Raw genomic sequence first — 15,913 nt, forward strand, 5'->3', positions numbered from 1 at the left:
TGGGGGAGAATGTCTCAGCGATGTTTCAAAGGAAGTTGCCCCAGAAATGCAAGGATCCAGGTATGTTTACTAAACCATGCATAATTGGCAATCAAAGAATTGAAAAAAGCATGCTTGACTTAGGTGCTTCAATAAATGTCATGCCTCTTTCAATTTTTAAAGTTTTGAATTTAGGACCCCTCAAAGAAACTAGGGTAATCATTCAACTAGCAGATAGGTCTAATGTCTACCCTGAGGGCCTAGTTGAAGATGTTCTAGTAAAGGTCAATGAATTCATTTTTCCTGTGAATTTTTACATTGTTGATATGAATGATGAATACTCTACTAATTCAGCAGTGATTCTTATGGGTAGACCCTTCATGAGTACAGCAAGGACTAAAATAGATGTACATGAAGGAACTTTATCTGTGGAATTTGATGGAGAGAAGGTCATGTTTAATATTTTTGATGCAATGAAGCATCCTGTGGATACTGAGTCTGTAAATTTTGTTGGCATGACTAACACCATTGTGCAAGAGAATTTTGAACAGAATTTCATGGGGGACAAGTTGGACTTTGTCTTACAACTAGGCAAGACCAATTTGGAAGTGTACGACATGGAGGAGGAGGAAGTCAAAGAAGCTATCATGTCCTTACATTCACTACATCCGCTTCCAGGCAGGTTTGAAAATTCTTTTCTACCATTACCCATTTCTAATGAAAGAATTCTACCTTCTGTTCAACAGACACCTAATGTGGAATTGAAGGAACTGCCCGAGCATTTGAAATATGCTTACTTGGGAGATAACAAGACTTTGCCTGTAATCATTGCCAATGATTTAACTGCGTTGCAAGAAGAGAGGCTCTTACGGGTCTTACGGGAATTTAAACCAGCAATTGGATGGACGTTAGCAGACATCAAAGGCATCAATCCATCCATTTGCATGTATCACATCCTTTTGGAGTTGGACGCAAAACCCGTGAGAGAGCATCAACACAAGCTCAATCCCGCAATGAAGGAGGTGGTGATGAAAGAGATTCTCAAGCTCTTAGAATTAGGAATTATTTTTCCTATCTCTGACAGCCAGTGGGTAAGTCCAGTCCATGTTGTTCCCAAGAAGACTGGAATCACATTGGTGAAAAATGAAAAGAATGAGTTAGTGCCAATGAGATTGCAAAATGGGTGGAGAATGTGCATTGACTTTAGGAAGTTAAATACCGCAACTAGGAAAAACCACTTTCCACTCCCATTTATTGATGAAATGCTTGAGAGGTTGGCAGGTAAGTGTTTCTTTTGCTTTTTGGATGGTTACTCTGGATATTATCAAATTATTGTTGCTCAAGAGGACCAACATAAAATCATTTTTACCTGCCCTTTTGGAACTTTTGCATATCGCCGTATGCCTTTTGGTTTGTGTAATGCTCCTGAAACATTTCAAAGATGCATGATGAGTATTTTCTCTGATATGATTGATAATTGCATTGAAATTTTCATGGATGATTTTACAGTATATGGTGATTCTTTTGATCAGTGCCTAGACCATTTAACAAAAATTTTGAAAAGATGCATTGAAACAAACTTGGTTCTTAATTATGAAAAATGTCATTTCATGGTTAAGGAAGGCATAGTTTTGGGCCATGTTGTTTCATCAAGGGGTATTGAGGTAGATAAGGCTAAAATTGATTTGATCACTAGTCTATCTTACCCTACTAATGTCAAGGATATTCGTAGTTTTCTAGGTCATGCAGGTTTTTACAGGCGTTTCATAAAAGATTTTTTAAAAATTGCTCAACCGTTGTCTCGCCTGCTTCAAAAGGAGGTGCCATTCAACTTTGGAGATGATTGCAAATTGTCGTTTGACACACTCAAGGGTATGTTGACCACGACACCAATCATCTAATCCCCAGACTGGAAGCTATCCTTTGAGCTCATGTGTGATGCTAGTCAGTATGCCGTAGGAGCTGTGCTTGGACAGCGAAGTGGGAAGTGTAGTCACGTGATATACTATGCGTCAAAAACATTGACACCAGCTCAATGCAACTACACCACCACGGAGAAGGAGCTTTTAGCTATTGTTTTCACTTTTGAAAAATTTAGATCATATCTATTGGGGTCAAAAGTAACGGTTTACTCTGATCATGCAGCTTTGAAGTATCTCCTGTCAAAAAAGGAGTCCAAGCCAAGACTCATTCGTTGGGTGCTCTTGCTGCAAGAATTTGACTGGGAGATCAAGGATAGGAGAGGGGTGGATAATTCAGTAGCTGACCATTTGAATAGGTTGATAAGAGAAGAGGAAGCAGTTCCCATATTTGAGGTATTTCCTGATGAACATCTTTTCTATCTCAAAGGTAAGGAACCTTGGTATGCAGATATTGTGAGCTTTTTGGTCAGTCATAAATTTTCTATTGGCATGAGTAAGAGTAAGAGGGATAAGATAGTCCATGATTCTCGATACTATATTTGGGACGAGCCATATCTGTGGAAAATAGGCTCTGATCAAATTATTCGTAGATGTGTACCTGAAAGTGAAACTCCTTCTATCCTTGCTCATTGTCATAATTATGCATGTGATGGCCATTTTGGACCTAAGAGAACTGCTAGAAAAATTCTTGATTGTGGCTTTTATTGGGAAACATTGTTTCGTGATGCTTATGCATTTTGTAAAAGCTGTGAAAAATGTCAAAAATTTGGAAGTTTGTCTCATAGGGATGAAATGCCTCAAGTGTCTATGTTATTTTGTGAAGTGTTTGATGTTTGGGGTATGGACTTTATGGGACCTTTTCCTAGCTCTTTTGGATTTTTGTATATTCTGTTAGCAGTTGACTATGTATCGAAATGGGTATAAGCAAAGGCTACCCGAACTAATGATGCTCAAGTTGTTGTAGGATTTCTCAAATCCCACATTTTTAGTAGGTTCGGGGTGCCGAGAGCCATCATCAGTGATCAAGGTACCCATTTCTGCAATCGCACCATTGCAGCTCTCATGAGAAAATATGGAGTGCACCATCGTGTGAGTACAACATATCATCCTCAGACCAATGGGCAAGGTGAAGTCTCCAATCGAGAGATCAAGAGCATATTGGAGAAAACGGTTAACCCCAACCGTAAGGATTGGAGCTTGCGATTGGATGATGCTTTGTGGGCATATCGAACGGCGTATAAAACGCCCATTGGAATGTCTCCATATAGGTTGGTGTTTGGTAAGATGTGTCACTTACCTGTGGCTATTGAGCATCGTGCATTTTGGGCAGTCAAGCAATGCAATTTGCATGCGGATAGAGATGGCAAAGAGAGAAAGCTCCAACTCCAGGAGTTGGAGGAAATTCGTCTTGAAGCATATGACAATGCACGTTTGTACAAAGAGCGTACTAAGCAGTTTCATGACCGCCTATTGCGTGCGAAACACTTTTCTCCAGGACAAAAGGTACTCTTGTTCAATTCACGGTTGAAATTCATGCCAGGTAAGTTAAAATCTCGTTGGATTGGACCATATGTGGTAGTTAATGTTTTTCCCAATGGTGTGGTTGAAATCCAGAGTTTAGAGACTAATAAGAGTTTTACAGTTAATGGTCATCGTTTAAAACCGTTTGTTGATGTTTCAGACATTGGCACTGTGGAAGAGGTACACTTGATAGATCATATCTATGCCTAATTGCTCACTGTGGAGTCGTCTAGTCAAAGACGTTAAAGAAAGGCGCTTCTTGGGAGGCAACCCAAGGCCTCCATTTTTTGTTATAGTTCTCTTTCGTTTTTCGTTGATTTTTGGTTGTTTTGTTTCATTGCCAGTGTTTTGGTGTTGGGCAGGAGACTTGGATTTACAAGGCATGCACACGCCCTATAAGTGATGCTTTTGAACATCGTAGAAATGCTTGGGCAGAAGACTCTGCCTTATAAGGCGTGGTCACGCCTTACAGCAACGCTGGCAGTCCCTGACACCTCCTCTATCATGGTGTTTTGCTGCAGTTTTATTCATTCAGGGAAGGTTTTTTTTGCTCCCTTCACTTGACTTCAACTTTTCGTTCTTACATTGAGGACAATGTAGAGTTTAGGTGTGGGGGGGGAGTAGTCTAGTTTTTCCTTCTTATTGCTTTCTTTCTTCCAAAAAAAAAAAAAAAAAAACCTTTACCATGCCTTTTGGATTTTTATGGTTAGCCCTGATAAGCAATGGCTAGATTTTCAAATTTAACTATTGTTACGGTTTTAGATGATAATATGTTAAGTATGATATGATAACATTTTAGGATGTCTCTCTGGTAAATATTTGAGATTTTGTGACTCTTGCAATTTCTTTTGGTTAACTTTTCTAGGCATTGTAAATATTTTCTGACATTTTTGTGTGAACTGGTTCAACTATTAATCTTAGTTCTCCATGTTAAGGAAATGAAGCAGGCTTGCATGGTTTTAATTTTACTTGGGTGTTTATTTGTGAATAACATTCGGCTATACTCCGCTGGTTATCATTGACTAGTAATCGGGGGTCTTCACCTAAAGTGTCGATTTTCGCGTCAAAAAGCAGCGATAACTATGAGTATGTGGTCTTTAAGCGGTTAAAGTTGAGTAATCGAGCTCCTTCATTGGAGAGATGTCGGAGTTCGCGTCAAAAGACTTGAATGGCTCAAGACTTAGCACTTCCTTCAAGAAAAAAAAAAGAGGAAAAAGAAACAGAAAAAAAAAATGAAAATGATGAAAAAAAAAAGAAAAAAAAGAAAGAAAAAGTATACGAGCATGAAAGTATGTGAATAATTGTATTGCCTGCGGATCCAAGAGTCTTTATGTTGAGATTTTGCTTAATAGTTAGACCAGTTATTAAAGAATGTTGGTTGGATATTTTCTATTCTTAGATTAGTTAGTCTGGATTTGAAAGAGTCATTGGTTTTAAAAGCTAGTTGGAGAGTTATCTCGTAAAATTTGTCATTAGTACTTGACAGTTATCTAAATCATACATTGGCAATAGTTGCTTTGATTAATAGCCATTGTTTTGAATTCAACTGCTGCAAAAATGTTTGCTCGCTGGGTTGTGTATTTAAAGTTTGAAACGCTTGAGGACAAGCATTGTCTTGGGGTGGGGGAATTTGATAGGGATATAATTATGCATTTTATTTGTGGTTATTTGGTCTTAATTTTGGCAGTTTAGTATGCAAAGTATTGGATTTCTGCTCATAATTAGTATTTGTGTTAATTACAGGCAATTAGTGTTGAAAGTGACAAAAGGGAGGCAAAATCCAGAAGACTCTTGTTTCTAAGGCGTGCCCATGCCAGATAACGCGAAGCTGCGTGATAAGGACGGAGTATGCGATCCTACTCCTTGGAGGCTGCCGCAATTCTTGGAAAGTGATGGTAGCTACGTGGGATCAGGAAGTTTTTCCAAAGAGGACTTTTGGCAACAATCCAATGAGGGAATTAAGGAAATAATTCGTTTGAGAAACAACTTCTTATTTTGGCTAGCAAAAAGGACGGCGGGCAGCACTACAAATTGGGGGGATTGCAATAGACTAGGGGATCTTTTGATTCTTTTGTTTTTTTTTTCCTTTTACTTCTCCACGCAAGCTTTAGACAAGCCGCCACACCCTTTTACTTCTTCATAGACAAAATTACTTGGAAGCTTGGGATCGCATAATGATTATGCAGCAAGGCTAGTTCTTTTATCTAGTTGAGGAATAAATCAAGGATTGGAGCACCATAACTGTGAGATCGTTTTAATTGTTTATTTTTAATTTATATGTTCATGGGTATTTGATTATTCTCTATTTTTCCCTGAGTTATTATTGTTTAGATTTATTGGATAATTAGGCCTGTTATTCGAGTGTCTAAATAATTGATAGCCAATTAGGATGTTGGCGCGTCGCCTTTAAGCATCTTGATTAGTGGCAAACGAGACAATTTCACCGCCTCGCAAGCGGTCTAATTTGGATCGTGGGGATAATTAATCTAGCCTAAACAAACCCACATGTGTGCTTGTCATCTAGAATTGGGTCTTTCTAATTCCTAATGTTGTGGCTACATTAAATCCTATGAGCGTTTCTGGGGTTGTCTAGTCACAAGAGGGTAGTTTATGAGTGTCTCTTGACTACCATAAAATTAAGGAAAGATTGGTGGTTGGGCGCGTCGCTTGACCACTATAACTAGTTTATTCGTGAGTATATGAATTGTCCCTTGTATCCGTGATCAGTTGTGTGCTTCGGTGCCAAGATTAATTCCTTGACTAGGTTGTTTAATTAATTGTTATTTGTGTAATTTGGTTCCCGCTATCTTACTCAACTTTGAATTTCAGTTTTTACTCCTTTTTCATTAGTTGGTACTATTGCTAAAATTCCCTCCCCATTTTCCTGTGTGATAAATCTACCGGTTCCCTGAGGAGACGACTCTACTCACCACTATACTCATTCAGTTTTGGTAGTAGGTCTAATATAAATTTTATTTTTGGTGGTTTGACACCCACCAAAACCCCTCCTCTTGCTACATCAACATTTGTTTTAGTTGCATAAATCAAATCATTATAGAATCTTTGTACAATAAGCTAATCAGGGAGTCCATGATGTGACATCTTCTTAGCAACTCCCTAAATCTTTCCCAAGTTTCAAAGAATGACCCTCCTTGATGTTGACTAAAACTAGTTATGTCCATTCTAAACTTAGCAGTTTTAACAAGAGGAAATTACTTGTTCAAGAAAGTATAAGAATATCATCCCAGGTAGTAAAAGTGTTAAGAACATGGGATTGCAAATATACCTTGACTTTATCTCACAATAAGAAAGGAGGAAATAATCTAAATCTAATAGCATCCTTACTAACTCCATTAAACTTGATTGTATCTTATATCTGATAGGTTACATTTTTTTTAATTAAATTTATGATTGTTTTTTCCTTGAATTTTACCAAATATTGTGTTAATTGGTAGATTCTACTTATATTTTATAATCGGTGTTGGTTGTAAGCATTTAGAATAAAAATAAATTAAGGATATGATTTTTTACTGGACTTTTGTGCTGTTCAGCATGGGCGCATCAAAATCTAAGCTTGCACGTCCGGAAAGCTCGGAATTGGGCACATGATGTCTAGTTTCAAATTGAAGTCGAAAGAGTCAGATTCTTCACCGAATGGATAATCTTACTTTTGTTAGGATACTAGTCTAAGCTATCTTTTGGGATTTTTTGAAAATGACTTGTTGGTTTATTAGGATTAGGATTTTGTTTTGAAAAAAAAGAGAGAGTCGTTTAGTTCGAGTAGTGATAAGCCGATTTTCGAGCAGATGAGCCGAGTCAACAGCATGAACTCACCTACCAAGATCTAGAAATATCCGGGGTCTTGTCTCTCGATCCCACTTCAATGCTAAAGTCAGTTTTGGGTCAAGAGTTATAAGTAAAACCAGTGGAGTTGAAGTTTTTCGTACCTCTTTCACAAAAGAGAGGAGGGTATTTATAGTAGAGAGACCTACGGGAGGAATGATGGACTCTAATCTCTGTCATCTGCAGTGCGATAGCTAGGGCGGCGGTGTCAGAAGTAGGCCTGGACAGGACAGCGGCAGGGGTCATATCAACCTATTAGGTATTAATTAGCTTTGCTTGAAGGTGTCAGACGTCAGGTGACCAGACTCGAAAGCGAAACTGAGACAGCACTCATCTCGGGAAAATGAAGATGATCTGCGGGTTAAAGATAAGGAGTCGAGGTTGTCACCTCGACATTGAAGAACCGAAAAGGTTAATCACCTCGTCATTGAAGATTCGAGAAGGGCCAATGTGAGAGCCCACAAGTAGGATTGGTACTTCGGAAGGAAGAAACATTGTAATCAATGCTTTCTTTCTCATGAGAAGAGGAATATCGCGGTCTATCTTTTCTTTCTCGGAGGAATAGGAACATCATTCTCGACTTTCTTTTCGGAAGAAACAAGAACAATGGTTCTTTTTTTTTTTTTCCTCTTAGCACCCATCTAATGATTCAAGAATGGCCTTGGCAATTACTTCTACTATTTTGCGTGCAATTTCCTCAATGGAGATGAATTAAACTTTTCATTCTAGTCAAGGAACAATGAAGGATTTGATTCAATTAAAATTGTGAGATCGAATTGATTATATTTATTTCTTTTATTTACTAGTATTCGTATGCTCTTTGGTTTAATTTCTTATGGTTATTGTTTTATTTGAATATCCAGGGCTCGGTATTTGAATTAATCTAATAACTTAGAACTAATTAGAGCAGTTAAATCCGTAATTATTTAATTATTTTAAACTAGTGGTAATTGGCATAATTGGGTTTATGTCAGGGGGACATATGGGCTAATTTAAAATAACCCTTGTTGTGTGTCATGTGATTATAATAGGGTTTCTCTAATTCTTAATGCAATTGAAAAATTAAACTCTAAGATCGTGCCTAGAGTTATTTCTTGATTAGGGTCGTAGTTAATGATCGTACCTTAATCATCAATACAATAAGGAGGAGTTGACTGTCAGCACTTGTTTGGCAGTTATAATTTATTTATTAGTGAATAAATGGAATTATTATTGCATCAATGATCAATTGAGCAAGCTATCTCCGAAGTTATTTCTTGGCTAGAGTTTATCCATTATTGTTTTAATTTTAATAAATTGTCATTTAATCATTTTTATTTGAGTTATTTAATTCTCATTTTTATAAAACCCCCTTACTCTGTGTTCTAAAAGAAACGAATCTTCTCTAATCCCTGTGGATTCGACTATACTCACCGCTATATACAAAAATTATATTTTTCTTGAGTAGGTATTTATTATTGCACAGCCTCAATACCTATCAATATCTCTAACAAGGAAGCTAAATAAGCATGTGGATCCTCTATAGCATTTGTAGACACCAAATTTTAGCTCAAGTTCATTTACTCTTTATTTCTTAGTTTTTGTTTTTGTCATGTTTGTTTTATTCATTTTTGGTTTTTAGTTTTTTTTAGTTTTCATGTTATTATTTTATTTTTAAGCTTTTAGCATGGAATTTCTCAAAAGGAAAAAGAAAACAATGAAAAATGTAGAAAAGATTGAAAAATGGCCATTTTTGTTGTTTTTAGTTGTTTAGATTTTTTAAATTGTTTTCATTGTTATTATTATTATTATTACTTGGTTTTTGTCAATTCTGTTAATTAGTTATTATTATTTAGTTTTACTTTTGTTTTTGTTAAATTATTAAAATATAAAAAAAAGGGTTTGCGGCATGCAAGCTGCGTTTTGTCGCAGCTTGCAAGAAAAGGCTGGGCAGCCCCTTGGCTGCAAAATATAGAAGGATGGCTGAGGTTTTAGGGTTGGGGTGCCCCATATAAATAGAAGAGGCAGCAGCAGCCGCAAGGGGGGATAAAAAAAAAAGACAGAAGCAAAAGGAAAGAAACCCACCGAGAGGAAAAGAGAGGAACGGAAAGAAAACAGAGAGCAAAGGGAGCAAGAGAGGAACTACGGGAGGGGGTTTTTGAAAAATGAGGTGACGGCTGAGAGTAGGAATCAATAGAGTGATTAGGTTTTGAGAAAAAAAAACAGCCGAGAGAGCAAGGAAGGCTTTGGGGTGGACGGCTAAGAGAAACTGATAAAAAAGGGAGAGAGTGAGAGGTAGGCAGTGGCAAAATCTTTGGCCGAAAGAAGAAGCTCTGCGGCTGGGAAGAGTTTGGGTTTGCAAGAAGGTGACCGATCCTTCTCATCGTTACTCCATTGACGTCCCTTTGAAAATCAGCCAGAAACCACTTCAGCAATCATCCCACGCTTCATTAAGGTAAGATACTCATCTTTTATGGTAGAAAGCTGTCTTCTTTATCGATTATTTGCTTCTGTCTTTGCTGCTGTGATTAGTTGATGGTTCTTTGCTGATAAAGTTGTGATGTTTGGAGCATATGTGTTGAATCAGTAGGACTGTACGATTGTGTTTTGGTCGAACAAAAATTGCAGAAAGTTTGCAGCTTTGCCTGTTTTGTGCTTAGAATTTTTTAACTACAAGTTCGCTCTTTTCTTTGCTGCATTTTGCCCGTTGGCTTTGTTCAAATCTTCAAGACAGTTTATGCTTGGGTGGCATTTGATGATAATGGGGGTGAATTTCTTGCATTTGGTCTTTGGATGATCAACTGGTAGAACTTGGTTGCATGCAAATATGTTTAAGCTAAGATGTAAGAAATTAAGAGCTGCTGCATTTTCTTCATCGTTTTCTTCCTCGAAGCAATCTGCAAGGCCGAGCCTCCTCTTGTATGTTCAGACACTAAGCTCCAATGGGCTTGTGTTTGGATCAAAGTCATGATGCTTGGCTGATTTTGTATTGTTCGAAGTTGTGTTTTGAGGCTAAAATCTGTGTTTGAAAATCGAAAACCAGTACCTAGTTTGTTGCAGAAATCCCTTAGCAACTGCCAAGAGTTTTTGAAGCAGGGAAAGGTTGCTGTATCTGTTTTGTTGTTCTTTTCTCCGTGATCTTTCACCAAGTTGACCATCTCAATTTGATGGTTAATCTGGTGTGGAAAGGGGCAGTGTTTATTTTGGTTTGAGTTTACATGGCTGAGCCCTTAAAACCTTTGAATCATGTCCAAGGCTTTGCTGCAAAATGAACAACTAAATTGCTGAACCACCTTTGTATGTTTTCCAGAATTTTTGCATGATCTTTTCCTAAGCCTTCTGTTTGTTTTTAGTGGTGGTGATTATATGTTTTGCTTAGCCTAAAGTTACAGGTTTGGTTTTAAGAAATATACAATCCAAGTTGGGATTAAGAGCTAGGCATTTGTAAACATAGAGTTGCAGCAGATTTCATTCATTTTTCAGATTGCAGAAAGCCCATTTTTCTTCCTAAGTTGCACGCTTTGCATGAAAAATCTTCCAAAAATCTCATTGTTTTGGCTATGTCTAATTGGAAATGGATAAAAGTGCTGCATGAATCTTGTTTTGCCGAAAATTCCCTGAAGTTGCAAAGGCTCTCGAATGAAAGTAGCAACAGAGAATGATAGCTGGAAATTTGCAAAAGGCTTTCTACATGGGTTGCATGTTTTGCATGAAAATTTCCAAAGGAAGTTGTGTTTTGATCCCTCAAATTCCCCTATGTAGCGCTAAGGCCCAATTATGAGCTGATTCCTTGCAATTAGGTCCTAAGATATTAGCATTTCAATTATTATTTGGTTTTGTTATTATTTTGGGGACCTTTGAAGTTCTTAAATGTTCGATTGAGCTCGAATGGGTGATTAGTGTTTGCGATTGGTTCCTTTTTACATGATAATTTGCATTGATACGTTTTTGTGTGAATTGTGAAAATTTGCAATGGATTTCTAAGATAAATCATGAGAAGCTTAATAATTTGGGGATTTGTAGCCTTGGTTTCGTTTGATTTAAATTTTGCTTAGCTAATCTTGTTATTTAACTTTAATAAATAATTTCCATTTTCTTCCTTCGTGATTTTTGCATTTGATTGCGATGGATTCCACCTTAGACCATTCGATTTAGCACTCCATTTTAGATTCTTGAGACCTTTCATTTGAAACCAAGTTTTGCATGCACATGCATGGTCTATTCCATATTTAATTTTCGTTTCGTGCTTAATTTCCATTTTTTTTGTGTTTAATGGTTGTTTCATGTTATTATTTGATAATTTAAGTGGTACCTTGACCCTTTTATTATTTTGGAGGGTAAATTAGTAAGTTCACTTCATTAGGGCGTCAATTCAAGGGAGGTACACTCTATCCCTCATTTGCACTACATTTGACCCTACGTGCTCCTACGTGTTATGTGAATATGCATGTCTACTTCGCTTTCCTTGCCCTTCTTTAATTCCTTGCATTTATTTCAGTCATTTTACTTTTATTTAAGTTATTCATTATGGGGTATGTGTACACCTCTTGGCTTGTAATAGATAGGGCTTGGCGAGCTTTCTTGTCCATTTTCCCTTTCCCCCTTTGTTTTAGTTAGCAAATGTAATAGGTTCTTTACTTGTTTTGGTTGCTATGTGTTTAATTGCTTTATTAGGCCCTTGCATCTAGTCGAGCATGCTAAGTGTTATGTGCTACGTGTTTACAAGTGATTCGCATGTCTACCCGCTTTTTATAATCATGAATGAATGTGATGGATGAATGGACGTCACCACACTAGTCCAATGCTAGTTGTGACCCCTTTTCCCGTTACCGCACTAGTCCAACGCTAGTTGTGGTTCCTTGTTCCGTTTCCACTAGTCCAATGCTAGTAGGAATCCATAGAAAGGGCTAGTCCAACGCTAGACCCAATAGGCCGTCCCTTTCGATAGTGCATATTTGCATGTTCACTACATGTCATGCATTTTTCTTAGTGTTATCATTTGGCATGCTCCTCGAACCCCTCTTCCACTCATTTTTAAGGTTTTTGCATATCATGCTAGGTATAGGGTCCATTTGCTTGAAGGGTCCCCTTAAATATGGGATATAGACGAGTGTGGCTTTTTCTAAGCCTTAGCACGCTTATATTCCCTCTATAAAAGGGAAAATTGAGTCATGATTTAGGTCTCCCCTTGCCCAATATGAATGCATTCCCTAGGATCATGCACTTTAAATCCATCTTATCATTTTATATATTCTCATTACACTTTCATTTTTACTCCCATTTGCACACATGCACCTTTATATCCCTTCACTCGCACACGAGCACTTTTTCATTTGCACCTCAACACTTTCACATTCTTCTAATTACATATATGCATTTTTGCCCACTGGAACTTAGAGTATATTTTCACATTCAAGGACATTTTCTTTGCACACTTCCACTCACACTATTGTTTTTATTACTTTTTCACACAAACTCACATTTTTCATGGCATGCATTCATCCACTCATTTTTCACATCATTTAGGTTTAGGTGTGACCTCTCTAAAGGATCGTTATTGGGCTTCACAATTAATGTGATTGGCACCACTCAACCTTTGAAGAGAAATTTCCCCCATGTCCCCCTAGGTCTAGGTTTTGCATTCACGTAGTGCATCCAACATGCGATACATACCTTGGGTAGAAAGTTAGGCAAGGTAGGGCTAAATCACGCAACTAGCCTTGGCTAGGTCGAAGGGGTGCCTTGGATTTTATCCTTGCCTTCCCCTTCGTCAAATGTGACTCCCGATCCCTGTTTTTGGTTACATAGACCCAAAAGTTCTCTAAAAGGGTTTATTTACTTTTTTCATTCAAAAAATAAAAATCATTTTTGGGTGACTTGGTACACCCTAACTCTATACCAAGTGGCGACTCCATTTTTATTAAAAAACCCTTTTTGAACTTCACTTGGCCAAATCGTCGCATTCCTAAGTCCCATGGCCTTTCATCGTTTTCACTTTCACACGTTCACATTTCATACACACACTCACAACACACACCACATCACACACATTCAAAAAGTGGGGCGCGACAGCATTACTTCCGAATTGAAAATTTTGCACCATTTGAATAAGTGTAGATTTAATTTCAAAATCTTTAAGAGTTCCCGATAATGCAAAATCTCAAATTGAGATTTGGCATTTACCATTGGTTGCACAATACTCGTTTGAGCACCTTGAGTTCCTGATAATGCAAAATGCTTAAGAGTTTGCCTATTTGCTTATTGCTCTGCCACTGGCTCAATAGGTGGTAGATCAATAGAGATTTCTTCTATTTGGTGTGCTCCCCTGCTCTCCTTCTATGTCTCCATATAGTTTTTTCAAGTTTTAGATCAAAAGGAAGAACAACAAGTGAAACTCAATGCATACACTTCAAGTAAGAGTATATATTATCCTTTAAAATTCACACCAAACCACTCGAAATATATTAAAGAAAACTTAACAAAAATACAAACAAGTCTAAACTAATAAAAGTTTCTTAGGTCCCAATATTGCCGCTCCTAGGAAACGGTACCAAAAATTTGACTGATTTCAAATATGTACTCAAATTTAATTTCAAATACTCCTGTTTATCTGCAAGTATACAGGTTTTAATTACCATTCAGGGAGTATGAGAGTCGATCCCACAGGGTGTTTGAATTTCAATTACTAATTCCTTACTTCACTCTATTAACTAAACAACAAACAAATTAGGCAATAAATAACAACTATGTCAACTAAACTAAAATTGTAAACTAAACTTGTAGATGAAAATTTTAGAGGAAAAAATTACCAAATACAAAGTTCTAGGACATAGATTTCACTAATGATCAAGTATACAAGTAAATAGATTATTCTCTTACTAGTTACTCGTCTTGTTAGGAATGCATTTTCAAGGTTAATCAAGCTTCACTCTCATGATGAATTGATCAATAGTGACATTATACTCCACTAATGATCAAGACCTAATAATTGAATTTCAATTACTAGGTCCTTACTTCACTCTATTATCTAGACAACAACAAATTAGGCAATAAAAAACAATTATGTCAACTAAACTAAAATTGTAAACTAAACTTGTAGATGAAAATGTAGAGGAAAATATTACCAAATACAAAATTCTAGAGGATAGATTTCATTAATGGTCAAGAATATAAGTAAATGATTATTCTCTTGATAGTTACACTTGTCTTGTTAGGGATGCTTTTCCATGGTTAATCAAGGCTCATTCTCATGATGAATTGATCAATACTAACATTATACTCCCCTACTCTCATGGTGAAGATATAAAATGCTAGCTTTTTTAATTCATGAAATGTAATAAGCAAATCCATCTAAATATATCACTACTCTGGTGTTTCTATTTCTTAGATTTCATTCATTTTTTTCATTTATTAACAACAACTAAATGATTTTTAATTGATGATTAAGCAATTACAAATATTAAAGCAAAAGCAAATGAACTGACAGGTACAAGATCTAACATGAGCATTCACATTCAACTTATATTTAAGATTTCATTAGTTTCATCTATTCCCTAGATAAAATATCTAGTTCATCATGAAGAAATAAGCAACAAAACAACAAGATTCAATGCAATAATTCATGTTGAGAAGATAAAAAAGAAAGAGCTAAGAAAACCTTAGCCAAAGATGAACAAATCTCCCAAGATATTCAATTCAACTTCCAAAATGAACTAGTTACAAAGAGATCCTCTTTGATTAACTTTACAAGTTTTTCTCTTCAAGAAGAGAAAACTACTACTTCTACTTGGAGGGACAAGCTCCACTTTAATTCTTAACTTCTAATCTAAACTCTTATTTCCTTAAACTAGCTATCACTTCATCTATTTATAGGCAAACTTTGCTCTATATAAGACAAAAGGGAAATAATCTTCACCATGTGAACACGAAGAAAAATAGTGCTTCAAAAGTCAAGAAAAAAAGGCTAAATGATTCTTCCAACTTTGGAATGCTCAAAAGCGTGAATGTAGTTTCTTAACAAGTTAATCTAGCATCCTTTAAGTCCCATCCATCATTGTTGGTCTAACTAGAACAAATTCATCAAGAAAAATCAAGTTGCATCTTGTAAAAATTGGCTTCAAAAGAGAAACCAGAACTTGGACAAGAATTGGTGCGGAGGACCAATTTCTTCTTCGACAGAATTTTTCAAATCAGTTTCAAACCGTTCTGCCTCCAAACCATTCTTCTAACATTAAATCACATGTGCTTAAACATTAACTTATGAAAGATTTTCATCCTCAATGCTATTGTTTTTAGCCAAACATTATTTAAAATTAGTTGAAATGGCTACAAAATACAGTGCATAAAATGCTCTAGTCAATATGGCAAACCAAATGCCCCTCAGAAAATGAAAAATAAAGAGAGTACAAAGAGATAATATGTTAACTTTGCATCCATTGGGAATATAAGGGTTTCCATCATATCCAGAAGAGCACCAACACTGGTACCCAACACCCCGAGTAGAGTTAACACAGTGACTATTATCAAGGCAAGCAACATCTTTTCTTTGTTTTGCTTCTGCACAACTCAAATTTCCGATCGACCACTCAATTACTATTGGGACATCATGTCTATCATCACACTTAGACAGATCACATTGAGTATAATCTGAAAATTCCTTAACTGCAAGA

At 36.6% G+C, this 15,913-nt stretch overlaps 1 protein-coding gene across 1 annotated transcript; it reads left to right on the forward strand.

Annotated features, from left to right (window-relative positions):
- The first annotated feature begins 20 nt into the window (after window positions 1–20).
- LOC140014669 (uncharacterized) lies at window positions 21–3,874 on the forward strand. Its single transcript, XM_072065755.1, has 6 exons — window positions 21–60; window positions 175–1,260; window positions 1,888–2,739; window positions 2,827–3,404; window positions 3,516–3,602; window positions 3,767–3,874. Exons 1-6 carry the CDS (start codon window positions 21–23, stop codon window positions 3,872–3,874), a joined length of 2,751 nt encoding a protein of 916 aa, XP_071921856.1.
- The last annotated feature ends 12,039 nt before the right edge of the window (window positions 3,875–15,913 follow it).

Source organism: Coffea arabica, chromosome 9e (genome assembly GCF_036785885.1).
Source record: "Coffea arabica cultivar ET-39 chromosome 9e, Coffea Arabica ET-39 HiFi, whole genome shotgun sequence".
NCBI lineage: Eukaryota > Viridiplantae > Streptophyta > Magnoliopsida > Gentianales > Rubiaceae > Coffea > Coffea arabica.

What these genes read in the sequence shown, in the direction of transcription:
- LOC140014669 (XM_072065755.1), top strand. Translation starts at nt 21, where the DNA reads ATGTTTCAAAGGAAGTTGCCCCAGAAATGCAAGGATCCAG. An exon ending in CCAGAAATGCAAGGATCCAG is followed by an intron (nt 61 to 174) that starts GTATGTTTACTA and finishes TTTTGAATTTAG; the next exon opens with GACCCCTCAAAGAAACTAGG. An exon ending in AATGCTTGAGAGGTTGGCAG is followed by an intron (nt 1,261 to 1,887) that starts GTAAGTGTTTCT and finishes TCTAATCCCCAG; the next exon opens with ACTGGAAGCTATCCTTTGAG.